At 38.6% G+C, this 23,469-nt stretch overlaps 3 protein-coding genes across 8 annotated transcripts; 1 reads left to right on the top strand and 2 right to left on the bottom strand.

Annotated features, from left to right (window-relative positions):
• Window positions 1-85: 85 nt before the first annotated feature.
• LOC127426919 (mitochondrial import receptor subunit TOM22 homolog) lies at window positions 86-5,131 on the bottom strand. Of its 4 annotated transcripts, none has more exons than XM_051674063.1 (5): window positions 5,113-5,131; window positions 4,538-4,637; window positions 2,828-2,946; window positions 2,610-2,727; window positions 86-930 (listed from the first exon to the last, which is right to left on the bottom strand). In XM_051674063.1, exons 2-5 carry the CDS (start codon window positions 4,628-4,630, stop codon window positions 856-858), a joined length of 405 nt encoding a protein of 134 aa, XP_051530023.1. In that variant the 5' UTR covers window positions 4,631-4,637; window positions 5,113-5,131; the 3' UTR covers window positions 86-855. The 4 variants fall into 4 exon arrangements, with proteins under 4 accessions (XP_051530023.1, XP_051530020.1, XP_051530022.1 ...); XM_051674060.1 differs by lacking the exon at window positions 5,113-5,131 and adding an exon at window positions 4,723-4,823; XM_051674062.1 differs by lacking the exon at window positions 5,113-5,131 and adding an exon at window positions 4,750-4,768.
• Window positions 5,132-5,228: 97 nt separating this feature from the next.
• Window positions 5,229-10,004, top strand: LOC127426918 (transcription factor MafF-like). The gene is made up of 3 exons (XM_051674058.1): window positions 5,229-5,403; window positions 7,612-7,682; window positions 8,138-10,004. The coding sequence occupies exons 2-3, from the start codon at window positions 7,647-7,649 to the stop codon at window positions 8,579-8,581; spliced, it is 480 nt and encodes a 159-aa protein (XP_051530018.1). The 5' UTR covers window positions 5,229-5,403; window positions 7,612-7,646; the 3' UTR covers window positions 8,582-10,004.
• Window positions 10,005-10,042: 38 nt separating this feature from the next.
• Window positions 10,043-23,282, bottom strand: LOC127426916 (transmembrane protein 184B-like). Of its 3 annotated transcripts, none has more exons than XM_051674054.1 (10): window positions 22,892-23,282; window positions 21,208-21,429; window positions 20,816-20,981; window positions 17,910-18,000; window positions 17,670-17,745; window positions 17,479-17,570; window positions 17,200-17,369; window positions 13,176-13,370; window positions 12,171-12,197; window positions 10,043-12,034 (listed from the first exon to the last, which is right to left on the bottom strand). In XM_051674054.1, the coding sequence occupies exons 1-10, from the start codon at window positions 22,898-22,900 to the stop codon at window positions 11,805-11,807; spliced, it is 1,278 nt and encodes a 425-aa protein (XP_051530014.1). In that variant the 5' UTR covers window positions 22,901-23,282; the 3' UTR covers window positions 10,043-11,804. The 3 variants fall into 3 exon arrangements, with proteins under 3 accessions (XP_051530014.1, XP_051530016.1, XP_051530015.1); XM_051674056.1 differs by having other exon boundaries at window positions 21,208-21,396; XM_051674055.1 differs by lacking the exon at window positions 12,171-12,197.
• Window positions 23,283-23,469: the final 187 nt, after the last annotated feature.

Below are 23,469 nucleotides of genomic sequence, written 5' to 3'. Positions count from 1 at the left end.
CGCAATTATTTCACTTTAAAACTTAAGAATAAATTGCAAACGCCATTTTAGTTTCTGCAATATAAAATACATCACACCAAATGGCAAAGATGGACTTGATTTTATTCCTGCTGCCATGTGGAGCACACCGGATTAATCTATTGGTAATTTAGTGACAAAGAACACATTGACTATGTTTTGAAAAAACAGTATTTCTGTAATATATTTCACAATGATTCTGCACACTGTATGGTTCTTGTCTCATGAGTCACATTTTGAAGCTTTGCATGATGTTCGATCTGTAAAAGACACTGTTGGTAGATAGCCAATTCCATAGATTTAACATTTCTAAATCAACAAAGAAACCACCATAATCTGTAGACACAGATAATTTCAATCAACACTGGGCTTGGTGTGCCCTCATTAAAAAAATGCATATCTTTTAAATGATGTCAAATATTACTACAACTTAAGCAACAATACAGTGTGTTACAATGGCCATCATTGAGCGATAAACTGAACAGTCCTTTGGAAATACAGTGCATCTACAACAAAGTCAAAATACTCTCAAAAAGCTGCTATAGTCTCAATCTGAAAGACGTGTTATCAGATAACTATATAAAGTAAAAGGTCAGAGCTTGGACATCAGTCTATACAGAATGTTTTTGTGAGAAAGGCAGAGAAAGAAGGAAGTTCATGTAAAGTCATCATGCTGTCCTTTGAACACAGCCATAACAAGGTAATGACTTCTTGATGGTGACCAACCACTTCATCTTCTTTTCTTCAGTTTCTGCTCAATCTCTCTTTCCCTTTCTTCTACAGGTCTCCAATCATCTTAATGTTGTGCAACTCATTTATGTTACATTATATCCTTCATCACAACTTTCCAGGAGCAGGAGGCATCATTCCAGGCATTCCCCCAGACATGCCAGCATTTGGACCCAACAAAATCTGCAAAAGCAGAACAAGGAGAATTTTACTCAAAAATCAAAGCAAAATGTAAATGTGGCGAGCAGGGCAGGGCCGAGAGATGTCTGGGCAGAGCGAGGCTAGGAAGATAAGTGGTGAATGACTTCCACCTGTGTGCCACACCGGTCTCGCGGTCCAATGATGGGTGGCGAGAGTATTAAAGGAGAGGAGAAAGCGGCAGGCGAGAGAGAGATGCACGAAGCCTGTCTGTGTGTGTGTCTCTATGTTCATACGTAGCTGGCTGAAAAGCAGTGCGTGTTATTGTTATGTTACACACTGAAAAGTGCTTTGTTTTCTTTTGTTTTTTTCAATTTGGAATGTCCAATTCCCAATGTGCTCAAGGTCCTCGTGGTGGTGTAGTGACTCGCCTCAATCCGGGTGGCGGAGGACGAATCTCAGTTGCCTCCGCGTCTGAGACCGTCAATCCCTGCATTTTATCACATGGCTTGTTGAGTGCGTTACCGCGGATACCAAGCGTGTGTGGAGGCTTCATGCTATTCTCCGTGGCATCCACGCACAACTCACCACGCGCCCCACCGAGAGCGAGAACCACATTATAGCGACCATGAGGAGGTTAACCCAATATGACTCTACCTACCCTAGCAACCGGGCCAATTGGTTGCTTAGAAAGCCTGACTGGAGTCACTCAGCATGCCCTGGATTCGAACTCACAACTCCAGGTGTGGTATTCAGCTTCTTTACTTGCTGAGCTACCCAGGCCCCCTGAAAAGTGTTTATTAAATGTCTACGTGTTTGTCAAGCCAGTCCCAGCTTCCTCCTTTGCCATCTTTGTGTACGAACTTACGAATCATAATTTTTAAGGTCTTATTAAATCATTTGACCAAGCCGTCCGTTTGTGGATGTCCTTACCGCTTTCTCTCTCCCCAGATGGGCGCTTGACCATGGCCTCACCACAGTAAACATAGAAATTAAATGGCAAACTTCTTATCAGTGATATCTCTTCAAAGTAGGGCTGCACACTTAAATAATCAAGATTACAATTACAGTTGATTACAGCATTTTGTTTAGGTCTATTCCTGTTGTGTCAAAGTGTTCTATTTACAACATGTTTTTTGCAGAGAAACAGCATTAACTGTTGCTTGCTTTGTGTAAAATGTATTCAATAGTTGAAATTTTTTTTTTTTAATTGTGTTGCTGAGAGGGACAACAGCAAAAAGTAGTTCAGGTACACAATTCTTGGCTTATTTTTGATGTGTAGCCTACATAAACAATATGGCATGCAGTTGCCCTATACAAAATAAGTATTTTAATGTAAACAAACTCTATTAATCGTAATTACAATATCAAGGGAAATAACTGACAATTATGATTTCTGTCATAATCGTGCAGCCCTACTTCAAAGACAAGGCAAAGACACAGAAAACACATGCTTTAAAATACATAGGCTAAATTCTACACAATTCTGATTATTTCTATGGGTATTTCATGTGCAAGAGGGCATTTAAGCAAACTTCTAAAAACAGAGGTTGTGAGCATCACTTGAGTTTTATCAAAGGCTATATAACAGCACTGAAGAATCTACAACATTTAAAAGAAATGGAATGAATACATCACATTCTTTCTCACTGATTAAAAGTTAAACAGTCAAAAGCTGTCACAAAGAAAGGGTTCACATTTATGCTACTGCTACTATTCTGTACCTGTCGCTGCTGTTGTAATTGTTGTTGTTCCAGCTGTAACCTCTCAGTCTCAAAGACTACCGGCAGAACCAGAATCATAAAGGAAGTGGTACCGATCCACAGAGCTGAGCAGGAGAAACTGAAGGAAAGCACAGGAAGGGAAAAACATATCCTTACATGTCAAGTCAAAAATGTAATGATTTGACAGTTTTCATTGAGGTCAACTGCAAGCAGCCCACCTGTAAAGTTTTTTGGCTATAGACAGCGAACACTGGGCAGATCCTTCAGCTGCTGAGCGCATTGATTCTGGAAACATCTCAGTTAGTCCCCACAGCCTCTCCAGCAACGTTTCATCCAGCTGTGAAAAAAGAAATAATAAATAAGAGACCATAACATTAGTTTTGGATCTCTTTAAATTAAAAATTAATCACGCTCAGACAAACATGTTCTGCTTTTTTTTTTTTTTTTTTTTAAACAGTTTAAAGCCTCAAGTTACAGAGCTTCGTAAATGTTAAATATTAAAATATGATGTGCTTTGTCTAAGTAAAATGTTATGATTGATATTCAAAAGTATATGCATGTTATTACTTAGTGAATTAACACACAGATCATAACAGAGTAATTTATAAGTTAATAACCGATTTAAAGGAATGGTTCAACCAAAAATGAAAATTCTCTCATCATTTACTCACCCTCATGCCATCTCAGATGTGTATGACTTTCCTCTGCTGAACACAAATGAAGATTTTTAGAAGAATATCTGTGCAAGTGAATAGTGTCCAGAACTTTGAAGCCCCAAACAGCACATAAGGCAGCTTAAAAGTTATCTATACAACTCCATCGGTTAAATCCATATCTTCTGAAGTGAGGGTGATAGGCGTGAGTGTGAAACAAATCAATATTTAAGTCCTTTTTCTTTTTTTTCTTTTTTTACTATAAATTCTCCTCCTTACCCAGTTGGTGGCACTATGCACAAAAAAATGCAAATAAAAAAACAAAAGAAAAGGAACTCCTAACAAAATCCACCCATCAGTTAAAATCAAAACATTCAATAACAGATGCAGAAGAGAGTAATTTAGTAATTTATTGCAGACTTAGTTTGGGACACACAGGATTAAACAATACTTTATTCCTCATGAATAAAATAAAAACGGATAAATGCATAATATGTAAATGTAAAGAAAATGTTGAACGTGATTATGAAGTGTATAAAGTATAGTAAGAAGAGATCAAAGCTTATAGATATGATGACTAAAGTGGGAAGAGAATGGAGTGTTAAGGGAATTCTAGGAACAGAGGAGAAACTAAATAAAGTAAATAGGGCTATTTTTAAATTCCTGCAAGAAACACAGATACAAATCAGAATATAAAGTAGAAGAATAAAGCCTTGATGCTACACAGTCCGATATAAAAGGTGGCGGTATACACCTTTTTACGCTGGTTGTAATCCATCATAAAACGGGAAGAAGAAGAGGAGGAGGAGGAGGAGGAACACTTAGGAGGGCCGAAGAAAGTGGACATTTACGTTAAAGAATGACTTAAATTTTTATCTGTTTCTCTCCCACACTTGTCATATAATTTCTAACAACATGGATTAAACCACTGGAGTGGTACAGATTACTTTTATGCTGCCTTTATATGTTTTTTGGAGCTTCAAAGTTCTGGCCACCATTCACTTGCATTGAATGGATCTACAGAGCTTCTTCTAAAAGTCAAGTCATACACATCTGGGATGGCATGAGGGTGAGTAAATGAGGAGAATTTTCACTGTTGGGTGAACTATCCCTTTAAGAACCATAATTATCTCAGGTGTCATTTGTGTCAAAACACATGCGCTTAATGAGGTGAGGTGAGGGTTTCCATAAAGTAGCGAAACTCACCCATGAAAGCACAAAACGAACTACAATTTTTCTTATCTTTATAATTTTCCGTGACCCAGTAAGGCATACCTCTTCATCTTCTTCATCTCCCTCGATCTCGTCTTCAGGGGGTCGAGTCTCCGCACGGCCTGAATCTGGAGAGAGCTCCTGGATCGTAGCCATTTAAAACCTGACACAAGAAGAGTGTCAACTAAATGTTGGTTATAATTGTAAACAGACTAGGTGGTTGTTTAAGGTACGTTTCACATGCTCACAACGATTAACATCCAGACATCACGCACGGAAAACTGAGGTCACTTGTGTTGCATGTGAGGCGGATGTACCTCTCCGGCTTCTTGTAAGGAAGCACAAAGACACATTGCGCCACCTATGGACATGAAGGTCTTATTGCAGAAAATGATTGCGTAGTAGTATATTAAAACATACTGTATATATTAATGAAAGTTTTATATCTTACACAAAAATGCTGTTCGCGTTAGCTTTTCATCAAAACACTTATTACACTATATTACAGTAACTCCAACCTTGCTGTCACAGACACTTCAGATTTTATACTTCTGAAGTGTGGAAGCCCACATCACGTACAATACAAATCACTTCACTGTGAAATAACAATCATGTGGCGGCTAAAAGAGAAATGATACCTATGAGAGTTATACAAGGTTGTTGACAGATATTTCTGTGCGTGTGCAAATGGTTCCGCCCTCATTCTTAAAGCCTTGAGTCATCGTGTGTGTTTTTTATGAATGAAAGCATCCAGCCTGCTGATGGTGGAGTGATTCCGGGAAAAAGGCGTTTTGCTCTGTCGTCTAAACACGAGCCGTACTGCGACAACGTAGGTCTGTTGAAATACCGGAGAAGCGGTGAGAATCGAGGCCTGTTCGGTAATCGGCGACGTGTGAAATAAGGCGAAAAAGAAGAGAAATCCACACCAGGCAAGATTTTCTGTTTTTCTCCTTTCGACATTTGTTTACGCTAAGGAAACAGAGGGGTGTTAGCGAACCTGCTGTAGTGCATACAGTGTTTGCTGATACAACCCGCTATTAATACTGTTATGATTTAGATATTTTTTGTGTAGTAAGCGTTCATTTACATATGAGTATATATATATTTCAATAGTACGAGTCAACATGAGCGAATATGGCGTGTGTTTTTATCACGACGTGAGTATTAGCAGCGAGCTAACGCGTAATAAGGAAATAGCTGCTGAGATGTTGTCGATTCAGACTCGGATCGCAAATGTATTTTGATTATTTTTTTAAATTTATTTATTTTTAGAAATATTCAAAGAAATTCGTTTTTATTGCCTCGTTCATATATTCTTGCCCTAAATTACGCGAAACGTGTAAACGCGTATGTTGTTTTCGATGAGAAATTGCTAGTCAGCGAGGTTCTGGTTTGATCTTGTTATAATTTATGTAATTAACGAATTCGTACATAGTTGTACCCTATTATAATTATATATTTTATCGCGTATTAAAATAATATTTTCTTAAATTGTCGTTAATTAAATAACTATTGTTGTTGTACGCTAAATCGTTTATTTAGGTTTTATATGATATAATCAAATATGAGTGCGAGTATTTGTTTTTGAGTAACTGGGAACTTTATAAATGATTTAAAACAGGAAAAGTGAAACGAAAGTAAGGAGCTGCTGTGAGACAGGAATGGAGGACTTGTGCTGAATCACTGTGACTCGTGTTCATGCTCGTGGTCGGTTATTTCAGGCAGCTCGCGGATGATAGGCGCTCTTCCCACACATGACGGGAAACTCATGGTCAACGGCGTGTAGTTCACCATCTGGACTTTGACCAGTCATGATTTACTGTACAAAAGAATAATAATAATAATAATAAAGTGTTGCCGTTAGGATACGGGAAACCTAGATTCAGAAAATGGAAATAAGAATTGGAAGTCCATGTGAAATAAGCAATTAAAGCAATATTCCAGGTTTAATACAAGTTATGCTAAATCGACAGCATTTGTGGCATAATGTTGATTACCACAAAATGTATTTCGATTTGTCGCTCCCTAAAAAAGAAAAAAAAGGAAAAATCAACTCTACTGTGAGGCACTTACAATGGAAGTGAATGGGGGCCAAGTTTTTGAGGCTTTAAATGCAGATATAGGAAGCTTATAATTTTATAAAAGCACTTTTGTTAATTTTTCTGTGAAAACTTGTGTATTATTTGAGCTGCAAAGTTGTTTAAATCATCGTTTACAGATTGCTGGGTCATCATGGCAACAAAGTTGTAAAATTGGAGAAAACTTTACACTGGAAAGGCTTGTAAGCAATTTTATCACATTAAAATCATGCTAACACGCATATTGTTTAACTCTTGTGGCTATACTTTTGAAATAGTGAGTATTTTAATGTTTACTGATTGGCCCCCATTCACTTCCATTGTAAGTGCCTCAATGTAACTGCAATTTTTGCTGTTTTAAAAAGGAGGGACAAGTCGAAATTTTTGTGGCAAACATTATGCCACAAATGCTGTTGGTTAAACTTAACTTGTATTGAGCCTGTAATATTCCTTAAAAAAAAATATAGTGTTCACCGTCTTACCAGAGAGATTTATATATATATATATATATATATATATATATATATATATATATATATATATATATATATATATATATATATATATGAAGATGACAACCTCCGCGGCTCTACAATAGGAGAGAGCATTACGGTCACTAGCATGTTACGACATTGAGTCACCATTTGCTGATACCATATAAATGAGTGGTGAGAGCCGTAAAGTGACATCTACCTGTCACAAAATCGTCCGTGACTTCTCTTATAAAATAGCAATTTATCGTTGTAAACTCCACACATAGTTCATATTGTTTAGTATAAAACATGTTGAAGATTATCCGAAAGGAAGTAAATTCATTAAGTGATGTATTCATTCCTCACAAAAGCAGTTTCTCCAGCACACTGAGGCATCTCCTTCATAGACATTCATTCATAAAGAACAGTCTCTTGTCTCCTCGCCATTGTACCACCCATAGAATGTCTATAGGAGCACCGCGTTATGCTATTTTAGGCTAGGCTTGTAGCATCCCCTATTAGAAGGGTTCTGGTCTGACCATATGTAAACTTACCTGATTTTGATCTGATTATTTGATATTCACAGGTTACAGGGATACATTTAGGGATACATACTAGACAATGACCTCAGACAGCAGAGCAAGTAAAGCCCTCAAGGTAAAGATACTTTTACTGACTACACTTTTATTCATTTTGCCATAAAACAGTATTCTTAAAAACACATGATGTATTTTTTTATATGCAGTGGCATTTACTTGAAATGTAGTGCCCAACCCACAATTACATAAAGTCTATTTTATTTTGCTTTAAGTTTTTAAAGGAAAGTTTACCCAAAAATGAAAACCTGTGTGACTTTTCCCCCTGGAACACAGGAGATGTTAAGTAGAATGTAAGTCTCAGTCACCATTCACTTTCACTGCATCTTTTTTCCATACAATGAAAGTGAATGGTGACTGAGATTGTCATTCAGCCTAACATCTCCTTTTGTGTTCCATGGAAGAAAGAAACTCATACAAGTTTGGAACAACATGAGAGTGAGTATATGATTTTAGAATTTTAGGTGAAATTTATTCAAGTGTCACACTGTGAATACAACTGTCCCATGCTTTCAGGTGAAAAGGGAATGTGGGGAGAACGTCCCAGTCCTGAGCGACAGTGAGCTCATGTCTCTGTCAGTGCGCGAGCTGAACCTGCACTTACGTGGTTTGTCAAGGGATGAGGTGCAGAAGCTGAAGCAGAGGCGACGGACGCTGAAGAATCGTGGCTATGCAGCGAGCTGCCGGGTGAAGCGTGTGTCCCAGCGTGAGGCCCTGGAGCAGCAGAAGAAGGAGTTGCAGCGGGAGGTGGAGCGGCTGGGGGCAGAGAACGCAGGCATGCGGCGTGAGTTGGAAGGGCTGGGTGCCCGTCTTGCAGCCCTGCAGCGCTTCGCACGAGGTTTGGAATCTGGAGGAGGCAGTCTACTGGCCACCACACCCCGCCTCAACACAGCCTCTGTCATCACCATAGTGAAGACACCCCAACAGGTGCACACACCTAGAGATCAAGGAGCATCATAGGGGCACCACACTCATGGATATGCAGACACATAGGTACACATTATGACTGCACAGACAGACAGGACCATGCTTGTTAAGATGCATACACCTATTAATATTTATACTCATATTTACAGGAGCAAAAACACATACCAGTTGGGAAACAGTTACATCTAAATACTTCAGTATACACACACACACACAGACTGTATATACAGTCTTAAAACGTCCACGAATAATCTCAGTACTGTTGTGCTGGCCTCAATATAATGACAAGTGTATGTGTCTGCATTAAGCTATTGCTAATATGCCCATGTTGATATTACTGTGCTTTCTGAGAGGCCATCCACGTTGCAAACAGTCCTAACAACACAGTTGTCTTCACTAGATGTGTGAGCTTGACTCATGTGTGACCACAAACATTTCAGAAGCTGGTTAGTTTTGCTGGAATATCTCCTTGGTATTAATTATTCATGGGCCTATAGAATGTTAAGTCAGAGCAGATCTATTGATACATGCCATTTATATATTTTAATGTTTGTATAAAAGACAAATGTTCTACAACAGACATGAAAGCTATTTTATTTGTTTTCGAGACAGGTAATTTGTTCTGTGATTGGTCTAAATACTACTAGTGTGGAATCATTCTCTTGATTATTGTAATGGGTTTGACATGAGTATTTTTTGTAATGTTTACTTGTTGTAATGAGTAGTGTGGTAATGGTAAGGTATATGGCCCCATTACTTGTAAGATGATTCAGTTTGTGTGAGGGTCATATTTGTACTAATATTAGAGCAGCTTGTTTGTAGTGGTATTTTTGTATTTAAAACCAAGACCATATATATTATTTGCTATTTATGATTAAAAACATATCAAATTATTTTGGATCGTTGGAATATAAAAAAAAATATACCATTAGGAGGGAGCGGAAGGGAAATCTGAGAAAGATGTGAAAATAGAGGACAGAGGAAGAGAGAAGCCATGAGGAGAAGTGAGCATTTATATGGGCTCACATGGGGAAAAAAAGGAGGATTAGAAAGTGACAGAGGGAAAGTGAAAGACACAAAAATGAGAAATATCACGTCACATTAACCCGTAGTCATCGAGAAGGTTCTTGCCGACTACAAGCCTGGTGTACTCCAGTAGATGGGGGTTATACTGTATGATCAGGTAAAAATCAATCATTTTAAACATGTTGACATCTGATACATTTGTAATTAAATGTTTTTAGTTATATCATCGTCCATACTGAGCATCATTTAAACTTTGAATATATAATGCCCATGCCCACGCTTCTGCATTCAAATGTGCTAATTGTTTTGTAAGAGGGCTAAGCACAAAAAAGTGACGTTTGTATTTATTATCTGTATTTTTCTATGATAAATTCAGTGTCTATTTTATATCATTTAATTGAAATAAATGTTGTATATATTGTACATAGAATTATGTGTGTTCATTGAGTTTACAATCACACAAACATATACAGTCAAAATTCTTTATTGTTTCCTAGGTATTTGTCAGAGCATAAAAGGGAAAAAATAGAAGCACAATCTTTGACATAGTAATTCATAATGCTCGTTTTAAAATAACATGACGGTACAAATGTTTCAACGTCTTAGTGTTGCTTCAAAATAAGTTTCCACAAAATATTTTATTTCAAGTGTAACAGCATTTCCTGTCTTTTAAATGACTATTTCAAATCACTTTAAGCGTAACTCTCTGAATAAATGTCACACAATATCGAGATAGCTTGCCAGCGTATACTAGGATATTTTGATTTCCACTACATATACAAAAATGCTTAGTTCAAATTACAATAATGTCTATATTAAAAGTCATCCTCCCTGTATAAAGAATGCACTGCAAACCGCTAGCACTTTATAAGCAGGTACCATACTTACTCGTACTTTGTTCCAGCTGCTTTGTTTTATACTGGCCTATATATTGTTCCAATAAAAGAATAGGTAGGCAGTTAATATGTAACTCCAGAAATGTTATCTAACAACCCACAAGCATCAAGCTTTCTTATTGAGGGCTTAGTGCTATCTGAAGAGTTAAAGTGTGACGGTGAATGCTTCTGAACAATGGGAGAGACTTTGGTGTTGCTCTCAAAGGGTCAGTGGTAATAGGCATATCCCATAAAGATAAGGAATAAGTGAATGTAAGTGAACTTTGAGATGTGCCTCCCTCTAGTGGGATATCTAGAAATGGTGCCCATTTTTAAGCAGCTTTCAGACATTGCAAATCATATTTTTGATTGACACAGATAAAACCAAATGGCATTTGACTGTGCTACAATGCAATTCTGTTGAAGAGATGTTCTCTGTGAAAAGCTAGAGGAAGAGAGAAGCCAAAAATACCATACTCCAGGAGCATAACCAAAAGAAATGTTTTAAACCGCTCAGCTAAGCTAGATAGTGGCTTTACTGCAGTGGTCTAGGGCGGCCACACTTTGATGAAAGCATGTGCTAATCTGCACCAGACAAGTAATGCCCCAATTACAGCCTTATAATCCAGACATCTGAACACTGCTCACTCCTATCCAAGCCTAGAGCAGCTTTCTCTTAATCTGTAATCTTATCATGGACCATCAACTTCTCCTCGGCTACCCACCACTCCTGCACTGTCCCTTGATTCGTTGGTCAAAAAGACAGCAGCATGTTACAAACAGCTGGCACACCCTTTCCATCACTACACTCTCTTATTCACAACCACAGTCACCCTTTAAATCACTGGGGAAGCTATAAACACTGTTGAAATGCAAAAACTTTTAAATCATAAACAGAGGAAAGCAACTTGGCCAAATTCCTGTTGAACAGGGGGCCTCAAATACATTGCTCTTTATAAATATGCTGGGATGTTCAAGCACCCCCTATGTAAAACTAAAAGCATAAAAAAATACAATTCAAATGCTGAACATGTCAGACCACATAGGATGTTTTGGCTAAAAATTCAAAGTATAGATGAGAGTATTATTATTTAACTCTTTGTATAAACTTTATCATACAAAGCGCAGCAAAATAGTTTAATTTAAGTCTGTTTTGACATGTTACTACTAAGCATAAGCAGCTTAATTTCCATATTCTAACGTACTAGGACACACTAGGATCCATAAACTACTTGCTTTAGATGGTCATTTAATAACTTGTCCCTGTGTTAACATAACAATTAAACTAGCACAGAAATAAACGGTCCCTTACTGTGTACCTTTACTTAGGACAAAGTGTTTAGAAGAGGAGTACATTAAAACTCATCATCAGAGCTAAGCAGTAGGGTTTTCTCATTGTCCCGGGAGCTCACGGAGCTGTGATTGCGAGAGATTGGTGGTGCAGTGACTCCCTGCTCCAGGGTGGACTGCTGTGTGTACTGTTGGTACGCTGGGGAGAAGTTGTGGATGGCATCCTGAACCATGTCTCCAGGGTTCATGGTTTCCTTCAAGCTGCTGGAGATGCTCTTCATGGGGGCACAATGACCTAGAGAAGGAGGGGGAATTTAATTAAGAGGCAGATGAAGGCAAATGTTTTAGAAACATATGAAAGCGATGTTTAGTTGCAACATTTCAGAGAAAGACTCTTAGAGAGCACAATAAGATCAGAAACTGTAGCCTACCGTTCTGTCCATATGTAGGAACAGGGCCTTTAAAGGGCAGCATGAAAAGGATAAACAGATAAAGAATAGAGGAAGGGCAAAAAGGGGTGGGTGTAATGCATGGGACCAAATAAGAAACCAATGAAAGGAATATGAATTAAATTAACATGACACCAAGAATTTTTTTATAATGCATTGAAAGAACAGAACAGACAAAAATTAATGAATGATGATTTACAGAATAAAAGCAGAACAGGAAAAGAGAAAGTCAGCCATTATTGTGACAAAATGTTAAGAGAGAAAGATTGTTCTGAAAATTTAAATGACACTTCAATTTCATTAAAACATGCTGGCATGTGAACAATTTGTTTAAGCTTATTTTAAATAATAAGGGCAAATTCACAAACAGTTGTGCCACTTTTGCGCAAGGTATTTCAGATCAAAAACCTGCATCTTATTTACTTACCACCTGCAATACAGTTTAAGCAGGTGAAACCAGCTCTGAAATAAGGCTGCGTCTTGAGCACTTAATCATTGTCATTCCTTTCCAAGCAAATACACCTCCATTCTGTGTAAATTAACCTGATTATAGTTTGTGCTTCATTCATAAAAAATGCCCGGTGCAATTTACATCATGCTATTACCACATGAGAAAGCAGGCAGTAAAATTAATTTTATTTAAAAAGATGTTTGTGTAGATTTTCTACTGATCATTGCAGTTGTCATTTTTCAAATTAAGGAGAAGAATGTTATAACTTAGCATATATCCATATGCGCGCCAAGCATACTTTCAGCATGTTAAAGACATGATTCAGGTGTCTGGATCACAGTAGTGCTGAACAGTCCCGGCAGAGTGTGACAGATGGCGGTGGTCTGAATAGATTCTTTAGTGAATCGTGCAAAACCAGTGCATGCAAATAACCGGTGCAATTCATTCTTAGTGAATTTCCCCGTTTTACTCGGATGTAAAAAAAATAAAATAAAAATACAGCATTTGTTCATGTACAACTGCTGTCAAAATCTCACCAAGGGAATCCAGTCTCTTGTCCATGTAGACTTTGTATGTGAATGCATGTCGCAGAGCCAAGGCGGCAAAGAACATCTCAATGCAAATGATGAAGTTCTGGTAGCCGGCTGCAACAGTTCCCTCGCCAACAGAAACCTCAGGAGAGCTGATCTGAGGAATTGCACCACACTTCTCCAGAATGGCCAGCAGCATGCCTAACAAGATCAACAAGATCACATGAGCAGTTTATTAATACCTGTACATACATTAAAATACACTTGAATACATGCATTTGGGATGGGCAGGATGGTCTGATGATATTTGATGAATCTGTCATTCGATCTGTGCATTCCATGTTTTTCCATGTTTTTTTAAATGTTGGTCTAGGTATACATAACGGTTAAACGGGTGTAACGGTTAAAATTTCTCATGGTTTGGTTTGTATCACGGTTTTAGGGTCACGGTTTCGGTACGGTATTTGCTTTGTTCAGAAACAAATATTACTGGAAAATCCAATTTGGTAAACACTTCAACAGGTTTGCCCTTAAATAACAATCACGGTTTTACAACAGTAAGCATAGTTTAACCATGGCATTTGTAGTAAAATCATAGTAACCACAATACAAACATGGTTACTGTCATGGTTACAATATATAGTCAAATCATGGTTACTATTTAGATATTACAGTATTACTGTGATAAAACCATGGTTAATTGTATCAAAACAATGATTTCTGCTCAGAAAACGTCTCGGTTACATACGTAAGGTAACGAGACGTTGCGTTGATTAACACATATGGGGAGTGCCTTCTTACACGACCTAGTTGAAACCTCTCTACAATAACGGCAATATTCTAATATTGGCTATGGTGTTTGAGCCCCGCCTGTTTTGGCGCGAAGCTGTCCGCTATAAAAGCAGGTGCGCAAACACCATTTCCTCAGAATTTCTGATTGAGAACAAGGAGCGCATCGCTCGTACCTCAAGAACTCTGAGTCCTGTTGTGCGGCTAGCATTCGCAATGTCTCGTTCCCTTCGTCTCAGGGAACCGAGTTTACGTACATAACCGAGAAGTTTCCTTACTACTCAGTACACTTGACATTGCGTTGATTAACGCATATGGGGAACAGAATCCCATCACGCCGCACTACATGACATAACCTCCCAGAAAGGAAACATGATGCCGCAGTCTTGTGGGATGGCGACCGACATGAGTATGCAGCAGTGAGTGATCCTCGTGTTGGGCTAGGAGGGGAGCACTCAGAATGAATATATGAACTATAGTCACATAGTATGTATTAACTCCTTCACGAACCCAGTCGGGAAGGGAGTTATTTATAATGTAAGTGCTTGTGACTTATAGTAAATTACAACAGCCTGAATTCAGGCGGTTGTGTAAAAAGATGGGGAGCTGGTCCTTAAATGGAGGAGCATAAGTATATATTTGGCCAATGAAATAGCAAGCGCTCTAAACAGAGAGGACTTATGAAGAGAGAAATGTAACGTCTAGGTTGTAAAACCTTGCGAATGTGTTTTGAGAAGACCATCCTGCTGCAAAACATATGTCTTGTAAGGGCACACTATTCGTCCATGCCCATGAGGAGGCCATGCCTCTAGTTGAGTATGCTTTAACACCAGTTGGGCAAGTCTTACCCTGCGACTCATAAGCCAAGGCAATTGCATCGACAATCCAGTGAGAAAGTCTTTGCTTGGAGATAGACATACCTTTCGTGTATCCTCCATAGCATACAAACAGCTGATCAGACAGTCTGAACCGGCAGGTACGCTCAACGTATGCATGTAGCGCCCGCACAGGGCATACCAAATGCAATGACTATTCCTCATCCGAATTAATGGAGGAGGGAACAAGGCCTGAAGGTGAACCACCTGTGCTCTGAAGGGCGTGGTTAGGACCTTAGTTACATAGCCTTTTCTGGGTTTGACAGTGGCTTTTGAAAGACCAGGGCCAAACTCCAGACATGAATTGTCGATTGATAGTGCATGCAGGTCTCCGACCAGTTTTACTGAGGCCAGAGCCAGTAGTAGTGCGGTCTTATTGGAGAGCATGGGCAAATCAAAAGAGTCCAAAGCTCGAAGGGGCTCTACGAGAGCTTTTAGGACTAAAGTTAAGTCCCAAGTCGGGACTGTAGCCAGCCGAGATGGGTTTAATCATCTTGCTCCTTTAAGGAACTTTATGATTAAATCATGCTTGCATATAGTGGCGCCGGCTTCATGTGCGTGATACGCAGATATAGTCATCACATACACTGAGCGTTGACAGAGTGAGTCCTGCGTCTAATCGCTCTTGAAGAAATATGAGAATTTCATGTATGGGGCAGTTTACTGGGTCTTTGCCATGTGAGAGACACCAATCAGTGAACACATTCCATTTTAGCGCATAGAGACGTCACGTGGATGGTGCTCTGGCCTGTAAAATGATGTTCATGACTGAATGCGGAGCTCTTTGAATGTCTCTGGATCGAAGCCTTGCTTGTCCATTTGCTTGAGGAGCTTGGCTTGAAATATCTGGCGCACCGCCATTGTGTGGATTGCTGATCCAGCTTGTCCTACCGCTGAGTAAGCTTTTCCAGCCAGTGCGGACGTTTGTCGACACGGCTTGGAAGAATGTATGGGCCATGATTTCCACGCCCTGTTACTCGCTGGGCAGAGGTGTGCCGCTACCGCCTCCTCCACAGGGGGTAGTTGGGCATAACCATTCTCTTTCGTAAGGGAGCCATGGTGAAAGCAGTCATGGTTACTACAACGTTACTAGAGTAAAACCATGGTTAATTTTCGTCAGGGTCCTTAACTAAAAAAACAAATTTTCTTTAATTACTAAATCAACATTTTAACTTAATGCCTGCACTAATACGCTACATGCATCAACATAAAGTACACTTCAAATTCATCTCAACATATATTCAATATTCGGAAGCTGTACATCACTATAAAAGGAATAACCTTGCTTTTAAAATGCATACGAGAAGGGATGTTTTGATAATGCTGCTCGAGTATTTTAATAATACGTGGAAAACACACATGAACACCCCAAGCGCTTTAGTTATTGTTTCATGTCTGTCCGAATAAGCACTGCATACCTGCTTAAAAATGGAAGGGAGTGTGTGCAGTTTTAGCCCACCTGTGGCTCTTTCCCTGGGTGATGTCGGTGTAAAAGATTAATCATGTATCAATGTACTGCTATAACAGCATCTTAATGGCATTAATCAAAGCGCATTATTGATGCTCGCGATAGATTACAGCTGCGTGAGGAAACAGGAAGAACTTGCGTGCACATTTTAAACCCTCGCGCATTACTGACATATATTACCAGTATACAGCACTCGTGTCGAGTGATGTCTGCAAACAGTGCCTGTTTTTTTAAACATCTTTTACCATCGCTGTTGTAATTGACTGCAAAAAGAAAATGTTCCCAGAAAGAAAAAACGTAGGGGGCTTCTCTTTCAATGGTTCGTTACAACGCATGCAGAAACGTTATATTATCAAGTTGACCCATGTGAAACACAGGCGGAGCGTCTATCTACAGATCCTACAGGTTTTAACTGTGTGTCTGTTTGACGCTTTGTTTTCTTGACCAAAACTTGTGCTCCAGAGATGTCATTAAACTTGGTGAACTGACCGCAGTGCCAATGCTTCCCGAACCGTGGGTGGTGAACCATATGGTTTGTTTTTTTTACAGAGAACTGTTACACTCCTAGTATACATGCAGCTGGACATCATTGGGTGTGGTGTCGCATTGTATTTTTAAGATGGAGTGTCAATTTAATTTATTTACATTTGTACAAGTTGGAATTACAAAATGAGGAACATCACAAACAATTTGTCATAAAAAAGCCAACAATAACTGCAGTATTGCTGTCTTTTGTATGACAAATATCCCTGAATTATGATCTAAGCTTTTGTGTTATGTCTAGCTGGACCTTAATTATTCAGGGCTTTATTAAGATCGACTTATCATTTAGACAACCCAGTGCCCTTCAGCATCACTACTAAAAAAGGAAGTTCCTTAGAGTGAGACATCTGCTCACCTTGCCAGAAGGAGAGGAAGATGACAGATTTGACCATGAAGAACTTGAGCATGGGCCTGTACGGGCTGAGGAGGTCTCGGGTAGCGAAGTAGAACAGGAAGAGGGCGTAGAGGGACAGGCTGACAGAGATGTTATAAATGATGGTCGCATAAAGGTAACCACTAGCAACACTGTAAGGTCAAAAACAAAGCAAATCAAAACTTTTATTTAATACCCATCTCCTTGAGTTTTACATAAAACTGTCAGCTACACATCAGACACTGCATGAGAAGCACATACTTGAAATCCCCATCCCGATATTTCCCAAAGGCCTGCAGGATGACTGTGATCATTGCCATCAGAGGTTTTACAACACAGAATTGTAAAGTGGCCTGTGAAACAAAGAAACAATTGATTAAAAAATCTGTAAAAATAGATTCTACACAGGGTAGTCTAAAGACAAATGACTACAATGAGTTCAGAAGGCACACCTGTTTGCAGAATCTAAGGAAGCTGATAGAGTAGGTCTTGCCCCACAGACAGCATGTTCCATATATACAGCTGGACCTGCATCATAAGAAGACAGGTTTCAAATGAAGGAATCACTCAATTTGAAGCTGCAAAAATACATCTGCATTCACATTTAACATTAGTAAGAACAACTGATTCTGAGGCATTCGTTCATAATAATGGAAAAAAATAAATAAATAAATAAATAAATAAAAACTCACTCAATTGGTTTTCCTCTGATCTCAGCCATGATAGCACTCTCACCTCCAAGGTATTCATAACAGAGGCTCAAGAAATTATAGATCACAAATGCTGCAAAAAACAAGACAAAGGGGTAGGCATCTCCATTAAAGACAAAAGAACAAAAACACAATCCGCATTTGTCATGTATCTAACTCTCTCACTGAAATACTTCAAAGATGGACAGAGGCAAATCTCATTTCAAATAAAAAAATAAAAACAGGCTGTACAAGATCCTTAATGGCTAGAATCAAGTCTGTTAATTAACTTTGAGTCTGTTTAAGCTTGGATTTAGTGTACTATTCAATGTAACAAATAACTTCTTTTATTTTTAGTAATGTCTGTTGTGCATGAAATAATAAAAGGCAGTTTAATATCATACTGTGGCACATACAGTCAAGCAGAGCAGACCTTCCTGCCTAAATCCCTTCATCAGTGCTTCACCAAACACCAACAAAAGTGTTTTAACAATAGCACAGTGGTGCACACCAAAATGTCCCTCATGATTGTCGGCCCATGCTACAAAAAAAAAAAGAAGACTGAACTGCATAGCAGCATGCTTCATCCTTTAAGATTCCAGGACATTACCAGCCTCTGGCCGGCTACTGTAAACTGTCTAAATATAATGAACACTTTTCATATTTCCAGGTTTGGAACATGGAAGTAAACTATAGCAGGGTAAACTTCCATAGCGGAAAATGGGAGACCACAGCAAATATTATTTTTGCGTAGAAAAAAATCCACTTAAAGGAAATGTTCCGAGTTCAAAACAAGTTGAGCTCAATCGACAGCATTTTAGGCATAACATTGATTAGCACAAAAATGTATTTTGACTCGTCCCTCCTTTTCTTAAAAAAAAAAAAAAAAAAAAAAAAAAAGGGGGGGGGGGGGCCTGGGTAGCTCAGTGGTAAAATACGCTGGCTACCACCCCTGGAGTTCGCTAGTTCGAATCCCAGGGCGTGCTGAGTGACTCCAGCCAGGTCTCCTAAGCAACCAAACTGGCCCGGTTGCTAGAGAGGGTAGAGTCACATGGGGTAACCTCCTCGTGATCGCTATAATGTGGTTCGTTCTCGGTGGGGCGCGTGGTGAATTGAGCGTGGTTGCTGCGATGGATGGCGTGAAGCCTCCACACGCGCTATGTCTCAACAAGCCACGTGATAAGATGCGCGGATTGACGGTCTCAGACGCGGAGGCAACTGGGATTCGTCCTCCGCCACCCGGACTGAGGCGAATCACTATGCGACCACGAGGACTTAGAACGCATTGGGAATTGGGCATTCCAAATTGGGAGAAAAAGGGGAAAAATCCCACAAAAAAAAAAAAAGTTATAGTGAGGCACTTAAAATGAAAGTGAATGTGGCCAATTTTTGGAGGGTTTAAACACAGAAATGTGAAGCTTATTATTTTATAAAAGCACTTACTTTAATATTAAAACTTGTGTATTATTAGAGCTGTAAAGTTGTTTAAATCATCATTTTTCCAGTCATTTAGGGTTTGTTGACATCACATTGTCATGGTAACCAGGTTGTAAAATTGGCTGTAACTTTACACAGAAAAGGTAAACTAAAACTAAAATCATGTTTACACACATATCCTTTATGTCTTGTGGCTATACTTTTGAAACAGTATTTTAACGGTTCAAAATTGGCCCCCATTCACTTCCATTATAAGTGCCTCACTGTAACCTCGATTTTTTTTCTTTTTTGTAAAGAAAAGGAGGGACAAGTCAAAATATATGCCACAAATGCTGTCGGTTGAGCTTAACTTGTACTGAACCTGGAACATTCCTTTAATGCATTTCTTTGACTTTCCAAAAAGGATAAAAAAAGAGAAAGAGAGATGGAGTATGGCAGTTAGAACAGAAAAGAATTCAAAAATTTATATAAATGCATCTGAAACCCATCCCCCAACTTCAATTATTTATTTATATAAGCCAGGGTAATATAACACAAAGAACAATGTTTTAAATTTACACTAATTAAAGAGTCCACAAAAATTATGCATACCAGTGAGTAATAATGTATTACTATATTACTAATATATTACTATTAAAAACAAAACATATGGTCTATATTGAAAAAAATTATAATGGACAAGTACATAAAAGCTTCGATGTTCCATTATTTAGGTTAAACTTTAACCTCCATAAGAGTCCGTTTCATTGTTTCCCTTATTTTCAAACATAAAACTTCATATAACTCAATCATTCAAAACAGGTTGAAATGGTAATGTGTGACTTGAGCATTTACAGAAAAGAACTCTCATTTGCTTTAAAAGCTTACCAATAAATAAGCTTATGAAGCAAATGAGCTGTGCTGATAATCTTAGCATCCCCAGTGGGTGTTAATTTGTCCTCTTCCCTTGTTCTGTCAAGCAGTATATGTGTGAATCTCTGCTTGTGGAAGAGCAGGTTGAAGTGCAGCTCTATATATAGCAAGTGCACCCTGCAGCCACAGCTGCTCTTCAGCGTGGCTGCTGAGTTGGAAGGCAGACAGCAGTGAGTGCAGCCGAACATCTAAACAGGGTGGACAACAGCTTTCCAATAACCCCATCCAGCAGAACATTAACTTCTTAACATTCATCTAAAGAAGTACAGATGAGAATAATAATGGTATGGCACTGACTGTACTAGACTTGTGTCAAATGTGCATCTGGTGTATTAGTTTATCCATGAGCAGGTTTCCTGTGTGTCCTCTCCACTGACGCGTACTAAACATGGTTACTATGCAACAATCACTTCTGGATTTCCCAGTTGACCATAGATTCTGAGAGATGGAAAGTACAGACTGCAGTGACACACTACTGTTATAGGAGTCTTTTCTTAAACAGGCACAAAGGTGTAATGTTTAAAGCTGCAGACAAAGAGAGAGCTGGAAGTAAAACCTACCCTCATAACAATCCCTGACTGTGTCAAAGTAAACATAGTACTGGTCGTTGGTAAAGAAGAGAAGGCTGAGCCAGGAGTCAAAGGCATAGATGGGTACAATGAAAAGGATGCGTACTATGTGCCTCTGCTCCTTGGGAGAGCTGTAGTAACGCAGATGCATGTAGATCTGCAAAAAAAAAAAAAATAAATAAATAAATAAAAATATTAAGTTTAGATTCTCAGAAAGAGAATGTGGTTTGGTCACAAAATCTGTCAAGAACATGTCCAAGTCATATCTGACTGCAAAAGAAAGAAATAAGAAATTACATTCTGTCTAGTTAGCACCTTACTCACCACAATTACACAATTGACTCACACAATTCATGTTTTTTATGAGATGAGGGGAGTGTTACCTGGTGGCAGGTGAGTAGAAGTGCTGTCCACACAAAGAAGCCTGACACTGCCTGGGCTGTGGTCGTCATGAGGAAGATGGGCTGCTCTAGAGTGAGCAGAGGAGCCTCTGGAAACCAGGAGATGTTGGGTCCAGCAGGGGCCATTGTGGCTAGTGACCCAGGAGCCATCCCAACAACTTCCTCCACAAGCTGATCAGAAAAGGGCACGTCACGCCTTAAAAGCTGCAGCATTTAAAGATTAGGATGCTATAATAAGTAATATGGCAACATAGGTGTCAAATATGCTGAGTGAGAAGGCCTGGAGAACAAATATGATGTATTGGAACAATTTTTTATTTCCAAAATTCCATTGAAGTGAATCACACGGGAGTGGTTAGGTCACAGTATGAAGAAACTTCCTCTAATATGATGCAACATGGTGTACATGGAGTGGAAAAGCCTTTTATTGACAAAACTATCAGGAGCACCAGGTAGAGCTAATTTGAACTGAAGAACATCTCCACTGACTCATTGCTATTACCACAATAAAAGCCTATTTTTAAGAAATATGTAAATCTTAAAAAAAAAAAAAAAAAAATTTTTTTTTTTTTTTTTGGAGTGATAGGGGCTTCATCTACATAATGGAATAAATTTTTTAAAATAGTTTGAAAAGTGATCTCATCGTTTACCCTCCCTCATGCCATCCCAGATGTGTATGACTTTCTATCTTCTGTTGAACACAAACAAAGATTTGTAAAAGAATATTTCAGCTCTGTAGGTCCGTACAATGCAAGTGATTAGGGTCCAAAACTTTTAAGCTCCAAAAATCACACATAGACAGCATAAAAGTAATCCATAAGACTCGAGTGGTTAAAAATATATCTTCAGAAGAGATATGATATGTGTAGATAAGCAACAAATCAATATTTAAGCCCTTTTTTACTCAAATTCTCCTCCCTGCCCCGTAGGTGGCGATATAACGAAGAATGTTAATATGAAAAAAACAAAAGAAGAACTCTTAGGAAAAAGGAGTGCACTTAGGCTGTTTGAAAATGGAGATTTGCAGTAATAAAAGGACTTAAATATTGCTCTGTTTCTCACCCACTCCTATATCACTTCAGAAGACATGGATTTAACCACTGAAGTCTTATGATTACTTTTATGATGCCTTTACATGCTTTTTGAGCTTGGACCCTGCCGACTTCCGTTGTATGGACCAACAGAGCTGAGATATTCTTCTAAAATCTTCATTTGTGTTCTGCAGAAGAAAGAAAGTCTTGCACATCTGTGATGGCATGAGTGTGAGTAAATAATGAGAGAATTTTAATTTTTGGGTAAACTATCCCTTTAAGTGATCAATTATTTGATGAAACAACATTCTGAACCCAAAGCTTTTCAGTAATAGTGAAAACTGGTGTTGTTTTCAGCTAATGCATCCCGAATAACGGTCAAACCATTGACAATTTGCATAAAATATACAAAGTATAAAGATATTTTTTTATTACTTTTAACTAAATGTGCCTATAAGACAACATCCTAGAAAAAGACATAGAGACTAACTGAGAAACCCATAAACATTTTAATCATATGTTCCATACTTTTAGCCATCAAAGATTTTTCGTCCAATACAATGTCTTTAATTGGAAAAGTTATATTTCAAGTAGTCGTTATATCATTGTAAATACGGGAGAAGACAGCAACTTACCAAAAACATAAACGCAGCTTCAAAATCATGCGGCGTGCACAAAAGAAAACAAACAAAAACAGATTCGGCCTTAATTCCTCAAAGACAGCGCCGCTGCCCGTCATCCATTTGTATATTCCAGCGCCGCTGATGTCTGCTGATAAATCTGCGCTCCGTCCTTTTATCTGTTCCCATGTAGTCATTCACCGCGCCTTTGAAACTGTACAATGTATTTCCCGACTCTTTCAGTGAAGTTTAAATCCAATTTTCCATATTTAATTGTCGCCGTCAGGCAATTCCTCCTTTGCAGACTCCCCCTTACACTCATAAAACTCCAGTGGATTAATTTAACGGGGATAAATCTAGAGAGCTTCTGTGAAGTCTGCTACAACGGTAAGCTTTTACTTTTTTCTAAAATGGGTACAGCTTCAGCAATTTCAAAATAAAAGTCACCACACGAGTGACGTAACCCACAACAACATACGCATTTTTAAAGAATTATGTAATGTATTCTTTACCATTGTCTAGAATTATACAAATACATTTTCGTGACATTTTTTATTTTTATTATTTCTTATTAAAGTTCAACAGGGTAAACA

Source organism: Myxocyprinus asiaticus, chromosome 36 (genome assembly GCF_019703515.2).
Source record: "Myxocyprinus asiaticus isolate MX2 ecotype Aquarium Trade chromosome 36, UBuf_Myxa_2, whole genome shotgun sequence".
NCBI classification, from domain to species: Eukaryota; Metazoa; Chordata; class Actinopteri; order Cypriniformes; family Catostomidae; genus Myxocyprinus; species Myxocyprinus asiaticus.
The sequence above is the reverse complement of the archived record's forward strand: the minus strand, read 5'-3'. Positions and strand labels throughout refer to the sequence as shown.

What these genes read in the sequence shown, in the direction of transcription:
- LOC127426919 (XM_051674063.1), bottom strand. Translation starts at nt 4,630, where the DNA reads ATGGCTACGATCCAGGAGCTCTCTCCAGATTCAGGCCGTGCGGAGACT. An exon ending in GAGATGAAGAAGATGAAGAG is followed by an intron (nt 2,947 to 4,537) that starts GTATGCCTTACT and finishes CTTTTTTCACAG; the next exon opens with CTGGATGAAACGTTGCTGGA. An exon ending in ATAGCCAAAAAACTTTACAG is followed by an intron (nt 2,728 to 2,827) that starts GTGGGCTGCTTG and finishes GCTTTCCTTCAG; the next exon opens with TTTCTCCTGCTCAGCTCTGT.
- LOC127426918 (XM_051674058.1), top strand. Translation starts at nt 7,647, where the DNA reads ATGACCTCAGACAGCAGAGCAAGTAAAGCCCTCAAG. An exon ending in GAGCAAGTAAAGCCCTCAAG is followed by an intron (nt 7,683 to 8,137) that starts GTAAAGATACTT and finishes CCATGCTTTCAG; the next exon opens with GTGAAAAGGGAATGTGGGGA.
- LOC127426916 (XM_051674054.1), bottom strand. An exon ending in TCCTTAGATTCTGCAAACAG is followed by an intron (nt 17,571 to 17,669) that starts GTGTGCCTTCTG and finishes TTTGTTTCACAG; the next exon opens with GCCACTTTACAATTCTGTGT. An exon ending in CAAGAGACTGGATTCCCTTG is followed by an intron (nt 12,198 to 13,175) that starts GTGAGATTTTGA and finishes TGCCCTTTAAAG; the next exon opens with GCCCTGTTCCTACATATGGA.